Source organism: Neofelis nebulosa, chromosome 8 (genome assembly GCF_028018385.1).
Source record: "Neofelis nebulosa isolate mNeoNeb1 chromosome 8, mNeoNeb1.pri, whole genome shotgun sequence".
NCBI lineage: Eukaryota > Metazoa > Chordata > Mammalia > Carnivora > Felidae > Neofelis > Neofelis nebulosa.
Genome location: NC_080789.1, coordinates 89,911,610 through 89,934,079, shown reverse-complemented (window position 1 = coordinate 89,934,079; position 22,470 = coordinate 89,911,610). Strand labels below are relative to the sequence as shown.

General features: G+C 36.0%; 1 protein-coding gene across 4 annotated transcripts in view; it reads left to right on the top strand.

Annotated features, from left to right (window-relative positions):
• AEBP2 (AE binding protein 2) overlaps positions 1-22,470 on the top strand; it is a 94,210-nt gene that overhangs the window by 7,859 nt on the left and 63,881 nt on the right. For all 4 annotated transcript variants that reach the window (XM_058743503.1, XM_058743500.1, XM_058743501.1 and 1 more), the window contains exon 2: positions 15,369-15,576. In XM_058743503.1, the coding sequence (XP_058599486.1) occupies positions 15,369-15,576 (208 nt within the window). The remainder of the gene's footprint in view (positions 1-15,368; positions 15,577-22,470) is intronic.

Genomic DNA, 22,470 nt, shown 5'->3' with positions numbered 1-22,470 from the left:
GAAATAAGAACGGCTAAAGTGAGATTTTGCATGCCAACACAGATGTGGGCATTTTGTCAGTATAGGTTTGTGAATCAGATTCTTTTTCCTCACCCCAACTTCTGTTTTTGTCAATCCTAGTCACATTCAGATCTTATCTCAAGCATTTTCTCAGGCGAACTATTCCTGATTCTATGTTAGTCACATTGCTAGCATTCCCAGGTTCTTCCTTGACCTTGTTAACAATTTTATTATTTACTGTTTATCTCTCCTGCTAGAATGTATGCTCCCTGAGAATAGGAATTGTGTCTCTTGATGATTGTTCTATTCACAGCACCTGGCACAGTGCCTGATGCTTATTTTAGTTTGTTTTTTTTTTTTAAGATTTTATTTATTTACTAAAGTTTTTTCTTTTTTACTTTATTTTAGAGAGAGCAAGCAGTGCGGGGGTGGGGGAGAGGAGCAGAGGGAGAGAGAGAGAACCCCAAGCAGGTTGTACCCTGAGCAGTTCCCATGATGCTGGGATCTTGACCTGAGCCAAAATCATGCCCCTGACTGAGCCACCCAGGTGCCCCAAGATTTTATTTTTAAGTAATCTCTACAGACCTAACATAGGGCTCGAATTTATGTAACCCTGAGATCAAGAGTCACATGCTCTACTGACTGAGGCAGCCAGGTGCCCCTTAGGTATTCTTGAATGTATTTTGGATGAATGATGAAACTGCTGTGTTACAGGAAAATGTGGCAAAGGTTGGAAATTTTGGGAGCTGGGAGACCAATTAGGAAGTAGTAGAAATAGTACAGGTGTGAACTGAAGAGATTTGAGCTGGGGTGGAAGTTGGAGGAAAAGTCATGCTTGGGAAACAGAATCAAAGGAAAGAAAAGCTAATTTCCTGAGTGCCCTGTAAGAAAAATATTGTTATTATTTCTGAGTAAAAAGCTTTTTTCTTGAGGATTTCTTTGGAACAATAGCTTGCTTACTTTTCCAGGCATATCCAGCACTAAAATAACTAAAAGAAAAGTTGGGTAGTGAAAGAGCATGAACCTTAAGTTAGAAGGAATTATAATTTAACTTCTTAGAAGTTGTTTCCCTGCCTGCAAAATAGAATACTTTCGTGTTGTGATTAAATGAGATGGAATATGTAAAGGGCCTAGGGCTCTATTTAATTCAGAGAGTCATTTATCCTTCCCTTTCTCATGCCTAGAAATGTGAAAAGAAAACTCTGGTGAAAATAAGTGATTGAAATTGTAGTACTGGCTTTACTAGAGACTGCTTGTAATCATTTCATTTCTTTGAACTTCAGATTGATTCTTTTTCTTAAAAGTGAGGGTTTAAACAACATAAAATAATTTGGAGCTCAAATACGATAATTCAGATGTAGACTTGGCAAATATTCTCTTTTATCCTTTAGACAAACCCAGAATATTGCAAGCATGGCTTTGCTTTATCCAGGATCTCAAAGATACTTTAGATAGGTTCTTCTGGGTTCAAAAATCACTGTAATTTATGGTGTTGTTTTGAAATATTCATTTGTGTTTGTCTTGTCTAGGCTGTAACATTTTTTAAGAATTAAAATCTGGTTCTATTTATTTTTATACTTCCTTTATTACCAGCTGCACTCACTCACCTATTACATTGCCTATCTTCAGAATTCAGGGATAGGTTGAATTTAATTGCATGTGGATGTACTTGATTACACAATTTCTTCTTTCTTACTATCAGGACTATAAGAAATAAGGAGAACTGTTTTGTGCCTTATATCTTCCCCAAAATCTTTTTAAGTTTTTTTCTTTTTTTTAAATTTAATTAATCTCTAAACCCATTATGGGGCTTGAACTCATGACCCGGAAATTGAGTCACGTGCTCTTCTGAGGCACCAAGGCATCCCTTCCCCCCATTCTTTTTAACAGCATATGTGGAAACAGTATTTGAGAAAAACCGTGATGTTTGAATTATTTATTTATTTTTTGATTTTTGAATTATTTAGAAAGTGGACCTCCCATATTTTGTTTCCCAACAACAAAAAATAAATGCATATACTATTTTAGGAGAAAACTGTGAGTGTCTATTTTGCTTATGAATCTGAGACTCTTGAGCTAATTGAAAAGATTTTATGAAGTTCAGTTCACTGCATCCTCACAAACCGCTAATGAGGCGAGAAAGCACAGACATTATAACTTGCCCAGAGTTACACAGCTCCTTGAGAATGCAGGCAGTCCTGGCTCTGGATGTGGTGTTAGCTACTATACTGCCTAAGTGACTCTTATAGCCAGCCTGGACTAGGGAAGTTTAATTAAAATAGTATTAAGTCAGTGGCTATTTTAAATTTCAACCTGTTTCTTTTGCAAAGAATAACTTAAGTACTTGAATTCATTTACATTTCTGGGCCTCATTTTCATTTGTAATTATAATATACATAGCCTGTATCTCTTTTAAGACTATGAAATACAAAAGTTGATATTTAAGTGTTTTAGTTTTTCAGTCTTTAGGGGAATAGAGAGTCTTTATTGGCATTTTATTTCTTTAATTTTAATGCTTTTCTAAGTCCCTGTCTTTCTGGTTTTCATTTATGTTTCAATATTCTAGAAAGATGAAGTGATACTAATTAGAGAAAACAGGGATTTTAGAAGGGCATTTGTATTTCTCAGTAAATACATTTACTAGTTCATTTCTTTTTTTTTCCTTCTATGTACTGATGTTGATATAAACTAGCATTGTAATGTATTTTTTTTTTTTTTTTTTTTACTTTTTTAATTTATCATTGAGAGACAGGCACAGAGTATGAGCAGGGGAGGGGGAGAGAGAGGGGAAGACACAGAATCTTAAGTAGGCTCCATCCAGGCTCTGAGCTGTCCGGTCAGCACAGAGCCCGATACGGGGCTCGAACTCGCAAACTGTGAGATCATGACCTGAGCTGAAGTTGGTTGCCTAACCAAGGGAGCCACCCAGGCGCCCCAAGTTCATTTCTAAATTATAAAACTTATGTCATTGCTTTTTATAAATACTTGTTAAAGTTCTGATAGTGGATGAATCAGCTGTGGAATTTTTTAGTGCTTTAAATTCATGTTGACAGTCATTTGAAATGTCTTTTGAGGTGTTGAGGACTACTGGAGGCATTTTTGTCAGAAATGTGTGTACTGAAATCATCTGATAAAATCATATTTATGATTTAAAACTAACTTAAAAAAAAACAAAACCAAGTAATGATTGCTTCTGTATAAAATGGGTGTTATCCTTCACAGCAGATTTTTTTACGTACTGTCTTTGCATATAGACATTTTCCTGGAAATCTTTGTAAGAAGGTAAAAGATAAAAAAGGTAAAAGATAACTCCTTGTAATGTAATTATATTGAAATAGAATGTTTCTAGTATTACAGTGTTTTTGAAGATAATTTCTTGCTGATCTTGTCTTAAACTGTGAAAAATGTGGGTGGAGTAATCTTAAAGAGCAATAGACTAGACTATTGCTTTCTGGACTAGACTAGAAATGAGAAGGAAATTTAAAATGATGTGCACAGTGCATAGTAGTGATATAAGAATGCAACCTACTTGTTTTCCATAGTCTATATTTCATCATTGTTGCATAAAGTCCCTTTTGACCAATTTAGTGAATGCTGCTGGGTCTTGAGGAAAAAATCTTTTGTTTTTATTCAGAGAAATAATTGTAGGGATGGAGAGTAGTCTTTTTCTTGATTAGAAAAACCCATTTTAGCTTTTTAAATTACAGTGATAATAGCTTGTAATTACAGTAACAATAGTAATAATAATATCTTGGTTTTGGCTAATGATTTTTAGTGTGCCTCCAATTAATTTTTATGATTATCTCAGTGTGACAAAGCCATATATTTTCCTTGCCTTAAAAATCCTACTTAAATTTGTCACTAAAAGTATGTGAGCATTTACTGTGTGCAAGGCACTGCACTACCTAGATTTAGGAGTTTACTCAAAATGAGAGGCTTATAGGTGATTCATAATACAAATCAACCAGATCATAAGGAAGCAGAATTCTTTCCACCTTAGGTGAGTAGGGAGGGCCTTAGGGAGATGTGACTTGAGCATGTGTAACACACGTAATAAAACAAGCACTTGTCTTTACTTCTTTTTTCTTTTTTTTTCTTAATTTATTTTTGAGACAGAGAGAGACAGAGCATGAATGGGGGAGGGGCAGAGAGAGAGAGGGAGACACAGAATTGGAAACAGACTCCAGGCTCCGAGCCATCAGCCCAGAGCCTGATGCGGGGCTCGAACTCACAGACCGCGAGATCGTGACCTGGCTGAAGTCGGACGCTTAACCGACTGCGCCACCCAGGCGCCCCTTTACTTATTTTTTCTAATTGCTTCTGAGTTTAGAGATCTAAAAGCCTGTGGTACCATAGCAGTTTGGAAGACAAAATCAGATGGCCTTACAGAAATCTGATGTGATCTAAATTCTTTAGTCCCATTTACGACCAATTTCATAATTATTTGATCTTTTTAAAAATTTTTTTTTAGTGTTTGAGAAAGACGGAGTGTGAGTGGGGGAGGGGCAGAGAGAGAGGGAGACACAGAATCTGAAGCAGGCTCCAGGCTCTGAGCTGTTAGCACAAAGCCAGACGTGGGGCTCGAACCCACAAACCGTGAGATCATGACCTAAGCTGAAGTCGAACGATTAACTGACTGAGCCACCCAGACCCCCCCTATTATTTGTTCTTGATAAAGAAAAATGAAAGTGACTTCCCCTTTATCTCTAAACAAATTAATATTTGGAGTTGGATTTTATGTTGACTTTGTTAGGCTCCTGTTCTAATGGTCTAAGTTCTAAATTTGGGACAAGTTCTACCTGAGGATTGGGTTGCTTTCTGTGACCTTGAATTACTTTTTTTATGAAACTAATTGACTTGTAGGAATCAAATTTAATAGTTTATCTTGTTATCAAAGCTATCTGCCTAAATGAGTCAGGTTATATCTAAGTGTTAAATATCCTTTGTGTGTGCTATATAGGTGTGCAAAAGCAAAGAAACAACTTCTTGTGTGTGCACACCAAGTGAAACTGTCAGTTACTTTGATGTATGATATGGGTTGTATTTCAGTATTTCTCAAATCTGTGATTTACTCAGATTTTTCCTTTGTGTAAGTCTGGCAATCAACTTTGGCATTAGTGTTTTATATTTGTCTGACTTTGGGCAAGTCATGTAATTCTGTGTCTCAGTCTGTTTTATTAAGATGAGGATACTAATAGTATCTACCTGATATGGTTGTTGTAAACATTAAATGAGTTACTACATATCAAGCATTCTTCTAGTTACTATGGCTGCATGATAACCAACTCCAACATTTAATGGCTTAAAACAGTCATGTTGCTTATAAATCTAAGATCTGAGCAGGGCTGGGTAGGGTTAGATCATTCCTGTTCCACTTGGTGTCAGCCTAGAACAGCATAAAGGCTGGGGACTGTAGTCACCAAAAAACTCACCCACTGACATTATCAGTCACACGTGTGGTGCCTGGGTTGAGAAGACTGAAACATCTGGGACTCCCTGGTATCTCTTTCTAGGTCTGTGTACTTTTTTCATAAGATCTCTTCATCATGGTGGCTTCAGGGGAACCAGATTTCTTTACATGGTAGGTCTGGGCTTCCAAGCTGTGTGTCCTGAGAGAGAGTCAGCTGGTAGCTGTAGTATATGACCTTACCTTGGAAGTCTTGCAGTGTCACTTTTGCAGTAGTCTTGGTCTTGTTCAGATTCAAGGGTAGGTAATATTGAGTCCCATCCCCATGCCATTTTGAAAGAAGAGGATGTGGAAAGTGTATATGGTGTGGCTGTCTTTGGGAAATAGACTCAGTAAGTATTGGCAGTTATGATAAAGTATAGGAAGTCAGATTTAGATAGGCTATCTATGTTTTTGTGATACAAATTTTGATATAGTAAGTTACATGATCCCTTTTTTTCCTTAACAGAAAGTCATAAAATGTAACAGGCAGGCAATTCATAATTTTCTTTTTTTTTAAATGTTTATTTAGAGAAAGAGTGTTTGGGGGAAGGGCAGAGAGGGAGAGAAAGAATACCAAGCAGGCTCTGTGCTGCCGGGGTAGAGCCCAATGTACTGGATCTTGTGAACCATGAGATCATGACCTGATCCAAAACCAAGAGATGCTTAACCAACTGAGACACCCAGGAGCTCCCATAATTTTCTTGAACTGCCTGTTTCTGTCTTTTTTTTTTTTTTTTTTTTTTTAGTTTTTATTTATTTAAGTAATCTCTACACCCAATGTGGGACTTGAACTCACGACCCCAAGACTAACAGTGGCACGCTCCTCTGACTGAGCTAGCCAGATGCCCCTTGAAGTGCCTGTCTCTTTTAACTGGTTTAGTTTTGGCTTTTAATCTCATTGTCAGTGCCTAGAATAAGGAGCAGGGCACAAAATTATAGTCTATTCCAGCAAATGGAGGTGAGGAATGGCAGAATTTCACTCTTAAAGTTGTATATTATTAATATAATATCCATATAATATTAGGTATACAACTTCATACTTTTGAAGAAGGCTTGTCTTAAGTGCTTGGCACTCTTGAATTTTAGCCTTTAATAAATTTGATTATAAGTATAGAAGAGACATAATCATTCTAGTAAGTGGCAATTTCATAGATGAAAGGAACGTCACCCACCTGTTAGCCAAATAACAACTTACCCTGCACTATGATTACATTAGGAATCCCTGATGTGTGGGTATAATGTTTACCTACAATTTGGTAAATACTTTGAAACTTTATATAGTATACTTATTTCTACACAAAGCTTATTACCAGTTACAAAGTTAAGCTAAGTTTATAATGCTCGATTTTACCTTGTTAAATGTAACTTACAAATCTGTAGAATTTTTGTTTCCTTTTATCTCATGCCACTTTGTTCAGTCCCTAGGGAGGACCATGTTCCATTCTTTAAAAATGAGAATTATAGAATATTTGGGTTTTTTGTTAAAAAAAATTTTTTTTTTAATGTTTATTTATTTTTGAGAGAGACAGAGACAGTGTGAACAGGGGAGGGACAGAGAGAGGGAGACACAGAATCCAAAACTGGCTCCAGGCTCTGAGCTATCAGCCCAGAGCCTGACGTGGGGCTCGAACTCACAAGCCATGAGATCGTGACCTGAGCTGAAGTCGGACGCTTAACTGACTGAACCACCCAGGCTCCCCGAATATTTGTTTTATAATAATTCAGATGGAAGCTATGAACCTAAGACTTCCTAAACATATAGTTTTCATCAGAGAACAAAAATAAAACCGCCTTGTTTCTTTAGAGATTAGTGAGGTTCTTTTGTGGAACCTCAATCAAGAACTTCCAGATCCTGGGGGCGCCTGGGTGGCGCAGTCGGTTAAGCGTCCGACTTCAGCCAGGTCACGATCTCGCGGTCCGTGAGTTCGAGCCCCGCGTCAGGCTCTGGGCTGATGGCTAGGAGCCTGGAGCCTGTTTCCGATTCTGTGTCTCCCTCTCTCTCTGCCCCTCCCCCGTTCATGCTCTGTCTCTCTCTGTCCCAAAAATAAATAAAAAACGTTGAAAAAAAAATTAAAAAAAAAAAAAAAAAAAGAAAGATCTTAAAAAAAAAAAAAAAAAAAAAAAAGAACTTCCAGATCCTGAAAGAATTGGTTAGATGCCTTGATCATCCTTTTTTCCTATTTCATTCTTTTTTTTTTTTTAAGATTAAAAAAAAAATTTTAGTGTTTTATTTTATTATTTTTGAGACAGAGAGAGACAGAGCATGAATGGGGGAGGGTCAGAGAGAGAGGCGAACACACAATCTGAAGCAGGTTCCAGGCTCTGAGCTGTTAGCACAGAGCCCGACGTGGGGCTCGAACTCACAGACTGTGAGATCATGACCTGAGCTGAAGTTGGACACTCAACTGACTGAGCCACCCAGGCGCCCCTTAAGATTTTATTTTTGAGTAATCTCTATACCCAGTGTGGGACTTAAACTCACAATCCCCAGATCAAGAGTCACAGGCTCCAACTGAGCCAGCCAGGCGCCCCTTGCTACTACATTCTTTAAGTTTATGGTACCTTTTATCCTTGATGTCTCTTACTCTGTATGTAATACAGCTCTATGGTTTTTTTTAACTTTTTGGTTTTTTAAAATTTTTTTTTTAAAGTAGGCTCTACACCATCAGGACCCTGAGATTATGAGTTGCATGCTGTACTGACTGAGCCAGCTAGCCGCCCGTTTTCTTACTTTTTAATGTAAAATGCCATGCATTTCATAGTTAGTAGTTCCATAATTTTAAGGACTGTTGTTGAGAACATAAACAGTCTAAAAACAATTTATAGATTGAGTAGTGGATGAAATTTTTTCCCCAAATGAGTTTTTGTGTGGAACTCCAGTGCCTGAGACATGTTCAAACGGTATTTTATTAGTATTTAGTATTTGTAATCTCAAAATTTTTACATTAATTTATAAAGTCACTCAGAACAGTATAACTTTTTAAGTAAATTTAAATTCAAAGTAGGGTTTGTGAATGTTACAAATATATGTCAGTATTCAAACAGAATTTCCTTGTTCTATTTTGGCTGCTTAGTCTTGAAAATTTGACTTGCAGATATGGGCAGCTTGTCTTTCAGTCTCCATGTACTACACTTTAGTTCTGCTGATCAAGAGCTATGAAAGGGGATTACTAGTATGGAAATTTTGTTTGAAAAACACCATTACCTAATAATTGTCTTTATATCACAAATGCAAAAGTGACTAGAACCTCAAACTTAAGCTATAAAATTCTTAATAATTGTCTTATGTCAACCCTTTAATTTGTTATTAGCTCCCCAGGAGAGGAGAGCACATAGTAAGTAACTGGTCTTCTTGGAAGGTGTTTAATTGGGTAAGGCATAAGGGTATGATTTACAGATCTAATTTTTTTTTTTTTTTTTCAACGTTTTTTTTAAATTTATTTTTGGGACAGAGAGAGACAGAGCATGAACGGGGGAGGGTCAGAGAGAGGGAGACACAGAATCGGAAACAGGCTCCAGGCTCCGAGCCATCAGCCCAGAGCCTGACGCGGGGCTCGAACTCACGGACCGCGAGATCGTGACCTGGCTGAAGTCGGACGCTTAACCGACTGCGCCACCCAGGCGCCCCCAGATCTAATTTTTTATAAATGGACATGTGGAGGCCTAAATTAAATCTATAGTACAGACCTGCAACTTTGCTAATGAATGACATATTTTATAGGAAATTCTGATGTTTTAATTTTTTTTTGAGTGAAGAGAGTAAATTATACTTAAATTCAAATTATACACCCATATCCATTCGGGTCTCTGTTCCTAACTCTTCAAGTTAGGCATTTTAGGGGCACCTGGGTGGCTCATTCGGTTGAGCGTCCAACTTCGGCTCAAGTCATGATCTCGCTGTCTGTGAGTTCAAGCCCTGCGTTGGGCTCTGTGCTGACAGCTCAGAGCCTGGAGCCTGTTTCGGATTCTGTGTCTCCCTGTCTCTCTGCCCCTCCCCCACTCATGCTTGCTCGCTCTCTCTCTCTCTCAAAAATAAATAAACATTAAAAAAAATTAAAAAAAAATAAAGTTAGACATTTCAGTAGCCTTGTAATCAAGAGCAGGAGAAAGAAAAGGACCCAAAGATACCAAGGAGAATCCATAGTAAAATGAATTTCCTCACAGGTGAAAAGAAGGCTCCTGATAAGGCTTCTCTACCCATTGGACCTCAGATTCAATTTCCAATTCAGGAATTAAACTCCAAATAAAACAAAAATATTCCAGCTCAGAAACCTACTCTTTCCAGTACATTTTAGAGAGTCATTTAAACTTTGCACCAGAACAGTGGTTCTTGAACATTTTACTTTTAAAAACTCCTTTGCTTTCTTAAGTATTTAGGAATATGAATTATATCTCAATAAACCTGTTAAAGTTATTAAAAAAAATTAAAGAGCTTTTGTTTATGTGGGTTATATTTATCAATAAACTTATAGGATTAGAAATTAAAACCAAGAACTTTAGAAACATTAAAAATAAACCAATTATATGTTTCTTTCTTTCTTTCTTTCTTTCTTTCTTTCTTTCTTTCTTTCTTTCTTTCTTTCTTTCTTTCTCTTTCACATAGGCTTCATGCCTAATGTGGGGCTTGAACTTAAGACCCTGAGGCTGGTAGTTGCATGCTCTACCAACTGAGCCAGCCAGGCACCCCTACATAGTATTTTCTTAATGTAAAATAACTTTTACTGTTAAAAAAATAGAAGAGCGATGTTGTTTTATATTTAACATCTTTAATATCTGACTTTACAGCTAGTTTTTCATATCTACTTCTGCATTCAGTCTGTTGTAGTGAATTGATTTGGATGAACTATGTGAAGACTGGCCTCATACAGATATGTAGTTGAAAAGGAAGGAGTCTTTTAATAACCTTTTTAGATTAATTGTGTGGCTGTTTGATTATACACCCAAACTTGACAGGTGATAGTTTTTTTACAATGTTTGCAATGTGGAATCTGAAACTATATCAGTGAGCTTTTCTTATTCTGTTGCATTTAGACCGTGGGCTTGTCCTCCATCTTGATAATGTAACATCCATGTATTGCTTCCTCTATTCCTGTGTTTTGTCATCAGTAATCTGCCCTTTGCTTTTTAAAGTTGGCAACCCTGATGGCTGTGGTTATGTCTACCACACAAATGTTTTGCTTGACAGTAATTTGAGTTCTCAAAGAAGGGTATATTCTTACGTGTATTGGTTGGCCCTTGAGTTCCCAGAGGACGTAATTTTTTTTTTAATGTTTATTTATTTTTGAGAGAGAAAGCAGAGTGTGAGCAGGGGCGGGGAGGGGCCTAGAGAGAGAGAGAGGGAGACACAGGCTCCAGGCTCTGAGCTGTCAGCACAGAGCCCAACGCGGGGCTCGAACTCACAAACCGTGAGATCATGACCTGAGCCGAAGTCGGATGCTCAACCGACTTAGCCACCCAGGTGCCCCCAGAGGAAATAATTTTCATAATAGCGATGTAGTTTACTCTAGATGTTATGGTAGAAATGGCTGATGTGCCGGGTAGTTTCTTAAGAGGAAAAGGGTCCATGGAAAAGAGAGAAAATGTTATGTTGAAAATCCTTCCTGTCCTTCCCTAAATATTGCGTTTGAATTTCTAACATCGTGTGGGATTTTCTTTTTTTTTTTGAAACTTATGGATTATGTGTTATCACAGGGTGTGTGTGTGTGTGTGTGTGTGTGTGTGTGTGTGTGTGTCTGTCTGTTTTTGTGTATGCTTTAGTTTACGTGATTGTGCAGTATCAGACACACACTTCATGAGATAGTCTGACCTGTCTTACTTGGGTAATAGTAAAAGATCTTTTAGTCTTGCTACTCAAAATGTAGTAGTAGCATCAACAAGTAGGTGCTTATTAAAAATACAGTATCTCAAAAGAAAAATACAGTTATCTCTGGTCCTACCCCAAAATTCACTAAATTGGTATCTGCACATAATAAGATCCCAGGTGATTGTTAGAATATTAAATTGAGAAGCACTGCATTAGATTATTGTAACTATCTGAATAGTAGGAGTGCTTTTTTCTGGCTTAGGTTTCCTTCCAAATACTAAGCTGCTTTTGTTCACATTTTACAGAATTAGTAGGTGTTCACTGGGAAGGAGAACTAAGTGAATGAAAAATGTTAATATGTAGGATCCTAGGAATATTACAGGATCAGGTGGAATGTCTTCTTGTAGTTCAGATCATCTTGTTATCTTACTGTTACAGGAGGAAGGACACTGTTTCTGTGGGATCTATATCTAGCTCAGTGTCCTGTCAAAATAAAAAATTAACTATAACTTGTCTCTTTTGTTCTCCCACGTCAGGACTGTTGCCTTTTTGTTTTAGGAGTGGAGAAAACCATAGATTCCAGCATGGATCTAGGGCCAAAAGGGATCCTGGAGGCTTAGGATTTGGACATTTCCTAGAATTTGCACGAGCCTAAGAGGGGCTACGCAGCAGGACTCCATTTGGCCCTGCTAGGCTTTGGGAGGCTCTGTGGTATGCTGCACATATGTGAAGGTCTCTTGAGTCTTCTAGGGCATGAGGTCTGTCCCTTACCACCTCTGCCACTGCATATGCAGCTCAGTTGCCAATGATAGACACAGTTCATATTCTTAATATCAGCATTATACTGTCTTTTTATGAGGATCTGTATCCACATGAAGGCTTGTGTTTCAGTGATACTGCACATAGACTGATTACATGATCTTCAGTGTATATGGATGTTTGCAGTTACAAGGTTCCCCTTCTATGGTAAGATTAATAAACAAAAGTACATTAAGCACTATGTAGATAGACTGTATATTGCTAGTTGGATTTATTATGAGTCTCTTGGCCTTTGTCCAATTTAAGGAAAATTGGTTTCATTTTCAACTAAGTTTGGACTTTTCCATAAAAGCAGTACAGGTATGTGGTTAAAAGTGATACAAAAAGGTATTTATAGTGAAAGTTTCTCTCCTTCTGATCCTCCATCTGCCCCTCCAAAAAAACATGGACGATGTTTTGTGTATCCTTCAAAGGAAGTTTTGCCTTAAAAACAACAACAACAACAACAACAAAAGTTTTGTCTTGAGAGAACACCCATGTCTATATCTGTCTCCCTCCCCGGCCTAGGTATGGATATGGAAATTGGAGCATTACTACCCTGTGTGTTTGTGTGTGTGTGTGTGTTACACTTTGCTATACCTTAGAGATTGCATTGTAATAGATCATTGAGATTAATCTCTTTTCCTAAGATGGTTTATAATTTGAGTGTGGTTGGTTGTCCACTGAAAACTATTCATATTTTATTTGCCTTTGGTGTTAATTAGTATGGTTTATAAAAGTATGAGCTTTACAGTTAAAATGTTTTAAAATCTATGAAATCTAGGAAAATAGGTGATTGTTTCATGGGTAAGGGCCTCATGAAACTTGAAATTTCTAGGGCCCAAATAAAAATAATGTATTTCTGTATAGAAAAAACGCCATACTCACAATTTATTCCTGCAAAAAATATGACTAAGTATTCAGATAACCAAGCTTATTTGCATTTGAGAACTTAATAGAGATTACAGAAAAATTTTTTAATATCTACACCCAATGTAGGGCTCAAACTCACAACCCTGAGATAAAGAGTTGCATGTTCTATGGATTGAACCATCCAGGTGCCCCAAGATTACAAAGTTTAGAATGAAGTTTTAAAGTTCTAATTTAGAACTTACATTGACTGGTAGATAGCCAGATGAATTTAAGCATGTGAATATTCTTTAAAGGGGAATCAGACATTTTTCATGTCTGAAGCATCCTATTAAAAAAAAAAAAAACATTTTTGCTAGCTCTTTTTAAATGGGTGCATTGGATGTTAGACACTTTTTTTTTTTTAAAGTTTATGTATTTATTTATTTCAAGAGAGAGCCCTAGCAGGAGAAGGGCAGAGGGAGATGGAGAATCTCAAGTAGGCTCCATGCTCAGCTTGCAGCCTGACGCGGGGCTCAAGCCCATAACCCTGGGATCACTACCTGAGCTGAAATCAGGAGTCTGACGCTCAACTGATTGAGCTACCCCCAGACACAAATCATTTTTACTTTAATAAGTTAAACTTTATTTTGACTCTTACATATAAGCAAATGAAGTTGTGATTATAGATAAATGTTCTTATTTTTAGGTGGTGTGTGCTGAAGTGATTGTGGTTGAAGTATCACGTTTGCAACTTGCAGATGATTGAGAAAAACAAATTACATATAGCAAGTAGGACAAAATGTAAATTAAAAAAAAATTTTATTTTAAGTGATCACTATACCCAAGATGACACTTGAACTCACAATCCTGAGATCAGGAGTCGCAGGCTGTACCGACTGAGCCAGCCAGGTGTCCCCAAAATGTAAATTAAGTTCAAATTTATATAACTTTTCTGTGTCTTTGAAATTTTCTGTAGTAAAAACTTGGGAGTCGGGAACATACTCCTTAAAAGTTAATATAATTTTCATAATTTATTGGTACTTAGATTGCAAGCAGATAAATAAATAGCTTTTGATGGATTTAATGTGCAAACATTCTTACTGTTGAGCCCTCTGGTTGAAGCTACTTTCCTGTAGTCTCTGTTGGGAAGATACTGAAAAAAATTGTTTTAATGAATTGCTTTTAATTTTTAAAAAATTTTATTTTTATTTTTATTTTTATTTTATTAAAAATTTTTTTTTGTTTATTTGTGAGAGAGAGAGATAGAGTGTGAGCGAGTGAGGGGCAGAGAGAGGGAGACACAGAATCCAAAGCAGGCTTCAGGCTCTGGGCTGTGTCAGCACAGAGCCCGATGCAGGGCTTGAACTTTTGAACCTTGAGATCATGACCTGAGCTGAAATAGGATGCTTAACCGACTGAGCCACCCAGGCGCCCCAAAAAGATTTTATTTTTAAGTGATCTCTACATCCAGCATGGGGCTTGAACCTACAACCCTGAGATCAGGAGTCAGATGCTCTACTGACTATGCCAGCCAGCCGTCCCCTTAAATGAATTGCTTTTGAAAGGAAGGCAAAAAAGTGTTTATTAAGATGAGAAATTTTGAGCATTCAAAATTCTATTACTTTCATTTCTTTCTTTTTTTTTTTTTACTTTTATTTCTACTAGTATGTAATTTTCTTAGTAAATAAAAGTGTCACTAATATGTTATACTTAGTTTAGTGAATAAAAAATAAAAAAAGATTGGCTTTTTCAGTCCTTTTTTTGTGGATAGAGATTAGCAAAAAAAAAATTGAGGTCTAGAAAAAGACATTTTATTTGGACTTTGGTAAAATTGGAGAAACTTTTTATTGCACCCAGTTTTCTCTCTTCTGCTTGTTTATTTAGAAGGGAAAATATTGCACAATTTCCCAACTTTTTTGAGATGGAGAGAAGTAGGATATGACAGCAGTTGTATTCTTAGATTAGTGAATAGAGGAAATGATTATGGATTAACAAGTGATTTGCAGAATTGTAAACATACTCTTGGTTCTGAATTATTTATAGCTGGACACTATAACTCTATTACTTTATTGTGCTTCTCAGAACTATGCAAGGGCTGAAATTTGAGGAGCTATATGTATGGGGTGTGTGTGTGTGTGTGTGTGTGTGTGTGTGTGTGTGTGTGTGTGTGTGTGTGTTTGCTTTGCTTTCTGTAGGTTATAGTATTGAGTTCATGTCTGCCAAAAGTTACTTAAATTATCCCATATCTGGTTTTGAGGTACCAGCATTTCTTTTTTTTTTTTTGCCTTGATTTGCACTTTATTGCCAACTAAATGATTTCAAAGCAGTGTTGTTTTCTAATAGAAAATATGGTTTAGTATGCTTTGTATGGAGCAGAATGTCAAGTAGTAATCTTAATTAAGTATAAGATCATATTCATGTTAGTGAATTTCTAGGAATAACACAGCCTTTTTTCTTCTTTTGTAGCATAAGCAGTACTATAATGGATGTAGACAGCACAATTTCCAGTGGGCGTTCAACTCCAGCAATGATGAATGGACAAGGAAGCACTACTTCTTCAAGCAAAAATATTGCCTATAATTGTTGTTGGGACCAGTGCCAGGCTTGCTTCAACTCTAGTCCAGATCTGGCAGATCACATCCGTTCCATACATGTAGATGGTCAGCGAGGAGGGGTTGGTTTTGTCATTTCTTTTTTTCACTCCCTGTTTTTATTAGTTTTATTAATTTGTAATCGCTAGCTAGGTTTTTTTTTTTTAAAGTAATTTGAGATTGTTTTTACACAGGCTTTATTTTTTTCAATTTTTTTTCATTTATTTCCCACATAACTTGATAGGATCAAATGAACATATGTGTTGGATTTTAATTTGCTCTTAGAAGAGATTAGACTTTCTAAAATACAGTGCGAAGAAATTCAGTTTTCTAAAATACAACGGTAATATTAGACTTTCTACAGGATTAGTATAAACAGTTCTGTTAAATGACGGCTTGCAGTCATTATTTGTGAATGAGAATTGATCATCTTTTCCCAGGTCTTAACAGAGCTGGCTTAGATAGGAAGTTCTGGTTAGTGAGTATTGACCTATACCTTTTTAGGAATAAATTTAATTGTGTCAGTCTATATAATTTTTATTGGATAGTGATTTAAGAGCTAAGCAAATTAGGTGAGTCAAAGTGTAATGGATCAAAGTATTATAATGTTACTTACAACTTTTTTCAATTTTATCTAGGTTTGTCTTGAATAGTTAACCACACTTTAGTGCACTTTCCAGAAATTAATGTCACATTGTTAAGTACAGATAATCTTTAGGCCACATATTTCCTATCAGCTTGCCATCACTGTTGAGATCTACTGATACTAAAATGGTTTAGGATCATTATGGTTTAAGTGAGTGGGTAGCTGTTTCCAAGGTTGCATTGATAGTTAGATTGCATTGATCTTTTTTAAAAACATGCAACCATATAAGTATCTCTCACATTGTAACCAGTGGTATTTGTGCATTGAAATCTTTTAAGAAATCTTTGCCGTTGTCACAGTATGTTGTAATGTATCAGCAATTTTTTGATTATTGAAATTTGATAAGTAAACATTTGTCTTACTAGATTTGAATTTTGTGATGTCTAGGTAGACAACAGATAGTGTATTAAAGAAATTTGCCCATCATATGGTATTTTCACCGCTTAACCCAACCCAGCTCAGTGGTTAGGTTACTTTTGTAACAGTCTTTTTTCCCTTCTTACATATATCAGATTTTTATTGTGAGCTATGTTAACCAAGTTGGTTTCCTAGTTATTATAGAGTTGTTTTTTGTGAGCCAGTGCTTGATATCATTCGGTATATATCACTAAGTCTTTTGAGGCATGGCATGATGCTTTTTTAGTCACTTGATTTAGCAACTATATATAGGATCATGAACTATGTAGAAGGTTACTGAGCTTCGTGTAGTAGGTGTGGGAAAATCTCACATTTCTAAGTCTTAGATCTTACACATTGAGGAGTTGGTACATAGCCTTATGAGAATGTTTTCAGCTCTTGAAGGATCTACAGAAGGAATCGAGGTGCAGACTGAATCTATCATGTAGTCACGGCAGCTATATTTACCTTATGTCATAGAGCAAGGCATGAAGTCTTGGTATTTCTACAATAAGTGTAAACTTGTTGAAATGACAACCCCCCCCCCATGTCATTTCTCAAATACTTACTCATAAAATTACTTTATTAAAAATAGGATTCTCTGGCTAATTTTAAGCTTAATGCTGTTTTGACCACAGAAAGGAGGCCTGATCTTTGAGGGACATTAATTGCTAAACTACAAATGTTAGAGAATAGAGAAAATACACTCAGATTATTTTTACATATCAGTCATTGGCCTATAGATCAAGCTTTCAGTCTGTATACCGATGTATGAATGAAACTTTGAAAACTTTGTACAACTATGTAACAGGAAATCTTGATCTGGTTTTGTGCTTAAAATAGAGTGGATGTTGGTTGGGACATCTTTTTTTTTTTTTTTTTTTTTTTTTTATATGGCCTCTTTGAAGGGAACTTTAAAAAAAAAGTGTTTTTAAGTGTAGAGTTCATTGACGTTAAGTACGTTTATATTGTTGTACAACCATCATCACTGTCTATCTCCAGAATTGTTTAATATCTCAAACTGACATCTGTACCCATTCAACAATAATTCCCCATTCCTCCCTTTCCTCAGCACCCCAGTTCTACTTTCTGTCTTCATGACTTTGTTCTAGGTACCTCATACACCTGGAAAACAGCTGATTTTCATAACATAATTTTTTTTTTAGATTTCTTATCTCTTCTTTCTACCCCAAGTGTTAAACTGTCTTAATGGAACAGAAGCAAATGAGGAAAAAATTGGTAACTCTAGAGGACTTTATGCTTCTACTTATTAAAAGTTGACGGTTTTATTGGAGTAGTATGTTAGCAAGATCTGAATACTATATTATATTAATTCCTGTTCTTTTTCTCATCCCACTCTAATCTTCACCCTGGGAAAACAAAACCATCCTATAATAGCTTAGAAACTTCTCTCTCCCCCCATCCCCCCTTTAAGCTTTTTATGTTTCCATGTCACATGGACTTTAATTATATTTGGAGGCTGAAATTGGGTAGAGTTTGGGTCTTCATTGACCTTTTCATATATCAAAGTGGGTAGATTCTTCTATTTCAAAAGTTAAGCTAACCACTTAAACACCAGATTGTGAGTGTACCTTTTTTTTTTTAATTTTTAAAAAATACCTTTTTAAAAAAATGTTTATTATTTTTGAGAGAGAGACAGCATGAGTGGGGGAGGGGCAGAGAGAGAGGGAGACAGAATCCGAAGCAGGCTCTAGGGTCCTAGCTGTTAGCACAGAGCCTGATGTGGGGTTCAAACTCACGAACTGCAAGATCATGACCTGAGCTGAAGTCGTATGCTTAACTGACTGAGCCACCTAGCTACCCCAATTTTTCTTTTTCTTTCTTTCTTTCTTTCTTTCTTTCTTTCTTTCTTTCTTTCTTTCTTTCTTTCTTTCTTTCTTTCTTTCATGTTTATTTTTGAGAGAGAGCGTGCGTGAGTGAATATGCCTTTTAAGGAAGACTCATGAAAGTACTTTTTCCTATTTAAAATACTAAAAGACGCAAAACATTTTTAAACTTTTTTTCGTTAGGTATAATAGAATCGGGTTCTGGGGTCATACTTCTGTGCATGATTGGATTTCAAAAACTAGAATGAGGTATTTTATTAATCACATTTCAAATCCCAGTGCCCTATTCATATACACTGAAGTCTTGGTAAGCAGGAAACTTTCTCTTCTAGGATTTCTGTGGTTTAGTAATATCCATTAGTGTTGCATTCTTTCCGTCTTAACTATTTCTTATTAAAAAAAAAACAGATTTGCCAGAAAGAAACCTGTTTGTGTTTCTTGATGCACGAGTTATTTTACACGTGTCATTTTATTAAGTTCATTTTTGTGTATGTTCTTTGGTGTGTTTGAGGGCAGAGGGCCTGAAGGAGATTTCGGGGAAGGGATGGTAGGGTATTATTCAAAGGCTTGAATAAGATCAGTTACCTTTATACGTTACATAAAATGACACTCAGGGTTAAATTGGAATGAGACTAGAAAGTGAAATCAATCTTAGGAGGTCACTTTGAGTTTTGATTGCCTATCTGATAGCTTCTAAAGCATGCATGAAATTGGTCATAGATTTTGTAATAAAGGAAAAATACTTAATTCTTGTAATTTGAGTGTTCTATTAAATATTTTTGTCCTCTGTTTTATTAAATATCTTTTAGCAGAGAAAATTGAAAATGTTCATTTAATGTGGCTAAAAATAATAGGATATAAAATGATAGCTGTTGTTTTAGATCTTGGAAGAACAAACTGATTAGAAACAATAATTACATGTAAAAAATATTTTATTTCTCTTTTGTTCGCATTTTGTAAAAGAGTGAGCTGGTTTTTTTCTAACTAATATTAAAGCTTGGGGTGCCTGGGTAGCTCAATCAGTTAAGCATCCGACTTTGGCTCAAGTCATGACCTCACAGTTCATGGGTTCAAGCCTCGCGTTGGGCTCTGTGCTGATAGCTTGGAGCCTAGACCCTCTTCAGATTCTATGTCTCCCTTTCTCTCTGCCCCCCACCCTCAAAAATAAAATAAAACATTAAACAAAAAAAGAAATGAAAGTTTAAGGGATCCATAAAAATCATCCAATCCCTTCCTGACTTTAGATGGTATTATCTCTTGCTTTATACAAAATCTTTTTGTATCATTTTACTGCAAAAGGAATCTAATTCCTTAGTAAAGCCAGCCCCTTCCCCCACTCCTGCATGTAAATTATATTGCCTTCTGGCTCTATTTAGAATATATTTGGCTGATTTTAATTTACCTTACTACTAACTGAATTTTCCTTATGCATACTTAGATTCTGTCAGGTTACATTGCATTTTTTTTGCAGTAGATTTTACAATTTACTTACAGAAAATTTTAATGGATCATTTGCACACTTTAGTGTGAAATGTTAGTGACCACATAAGTACAAGTATCTTTATACTGTCACACAAGCTGTCAAAGGTGTAGGCCATGAATAAATTCAGAAAACTACGTTGCTGCATTTGGTCAAAGAAATTGATGAAAGTGAAGAACACTTAACACTACCCTTGGTTCTCAGGTTTGTACCAGTCTTTTTCATTTTGGGCATTTTGGAGGAGTTGCCTTAAAGTTGACAGTTTGAATGAGTGAGGATTTCTAAAGGACTTCTCAACAGAAAGCCCAAACCTATAAAATTGAAATTTTAGACCTCTACATCTTTAGTTGGGTCATTGTAAATTTGAAGATTCTTTGGTAGTCCAAAAATATTCTGATTTGATTTAATTTAATTTAATTTAATTTAATTTAATTTAATTTAATTTAATTTAGTTTTGTTTGAGAGAGAGCCAGGGAGGGATGGGGGTTGGGGGAGAAGGAGGGGAGAGAGCGAGAGGGAGAAAGAAAGAAAGAAAGAAAGAGAGAAAGAGAGAAAGAGAGAAAGAAAGAATCCAAAACAGGCTACACACCCAGCATGGAGCCTGATGTGGGTATCTCTGAGTTGAAATCAGGGAGTTGATCGCTTAACTGACCAAGCCACCCAGCCACGTCCACAAATATTCTTTTAATAACTGTGTGTTTTGATTTGATTTTTAAAGATAGTTTGGCAGAAAAATTTATTTGGTGGCAGTTATTTTGAAAAGGGGCCTCCAGTGTCTAATATAAACCCAATTTTTCTGTTAAATAGTTTAGAGTATCATCTTGCATTTTCATTGTATTTTGGAGTTAGCGAATGTGTGCTTGTAGTGTCTGTTTGATGAGAAAGGAAATAGACGCTTAAAGAAGTGATTCTTCCAGGATTACAAAGCTGCAAAGTATGAAAGCTCTGTATACAATTCAGGTCATTTACTTTGTGCTATTTTTGTTACATCTAATAACCTAATATAAGTCTATTATGAGAGACTAGACTATGTACCTATATGTCTCAGTATTCTGATTAATATAGCTAGATCTTAATTCATTTTTTTTTTAGAACTTAATTCATCTTAAGGTATTATAGAGGAAGCATCATAGATTTTATGCTTGAATAATTCCTTTCACATTTGGATTAGATTCCTGTGGTGTTTGGTTTTCAGAGTTAATTTTTACAATGAAGAAGTTTCTAAAAATTGATTATGAGAATGTTTTTCACATATTGTGCATCTAAAAACTCTCAAGTTTGAAGAAAAACCCTTCTGTCAGATTTTAACTCTTTATCAAAGGGTGTCCTAACATAGATTAGGGAAAGAAATTCAGCTTTTAACAGTTTTGTGATTTTTGTGGATCCATGGTGTGGAGTTTTAGTGCCTGTTTTGTCTTTGTGCAAGTTTAGTGCTTCCTCTCCCCCTCTCTCCAAACCCAAAAATTATTTTCTAAATATTTCACCCCAGTATAGCTAAATATAGTTAGCTTTGGTCTCTTTACACTTACTTCCATTTCCTATAAAATTCATTAGGTTGAAGGTTATGGTTTTTCTTTGAACCTGAAGGTGTTGCTCTAATAGTGTTACTAGACATTATTTCATCTAGAGTCTGGACCATAACTACTCATCTTGAAGGCTATTATCTGGTGGAATTACAGTCTGCCATTGTCTCCATATTTGTGTTTATTTCTAGGAAAAAAAATTGCTAGTCAGAGATTGTTGTTTCTTTCACGTATAGTGGTTGGCTAATGTAAGGGGCAGTGTTTGAATATTTATCTTCTTGTTTCTTTGAGAGTAACTCAGCTTAAGAGTTAAGACGATAGAATTCTTCACTGTTTTAAAAATTATTACATAAATGATGGTAGATTTGTTTCAAGTTACTTTAATGCATCTCTCTTTATGTGGTATGGCTTGTGAGAGAATTTTAAATCAATCTCTGATTCCTATTTATTGCTTGAACATTTAAGACTCAGAGTTGTCAGGAGGAAGTTGATAGCACTACTGATTATCTGCATGTGATTATTAAACATTGAATTAATTTCCACAACACAATTCATGTAGTTTTGAAAACATTTTTTCCTTTTTTTGGATTCATTTTATTTTTTTTTATTTTTTTTTTTAATTTTTTTTTCCAACGTTTTTTATTTATTTTTGGGACAGAGAGAGACAGAGCATGAACGGGGGAGGGGCAGAGAGAGAGGGAGACACAGAATCGGAAGCAGGCTCCAGGCTCCGAGCCATCAGCCCAGAGCCTGATGCGGGGCTCGAACTCACGGACCTCGAGATCGTGACCTGGCTGAAGTCGGACGCTTAACCGACTGCGCCACCCAGGCGCCCCTGGATTCATTTTAAAAAGTAGCTTTGAATTCTGGGAACTTGTGGAATCATTTTATAAACACAAACTAGGGTCAAGGATTTTAAATATGAAGGAGGAAATGTTTTGATTTCTATGTCTGTTTAATTGAAAGAAATGAGCCAATCTGTAGAGGAATCAGGATACATGATAACTCTATAAACAGTCATATCAAACAGCAATAGCAGTATTGCCTTGTTAGACCTATCTAATATAAAATGACTTTGGTTTTGA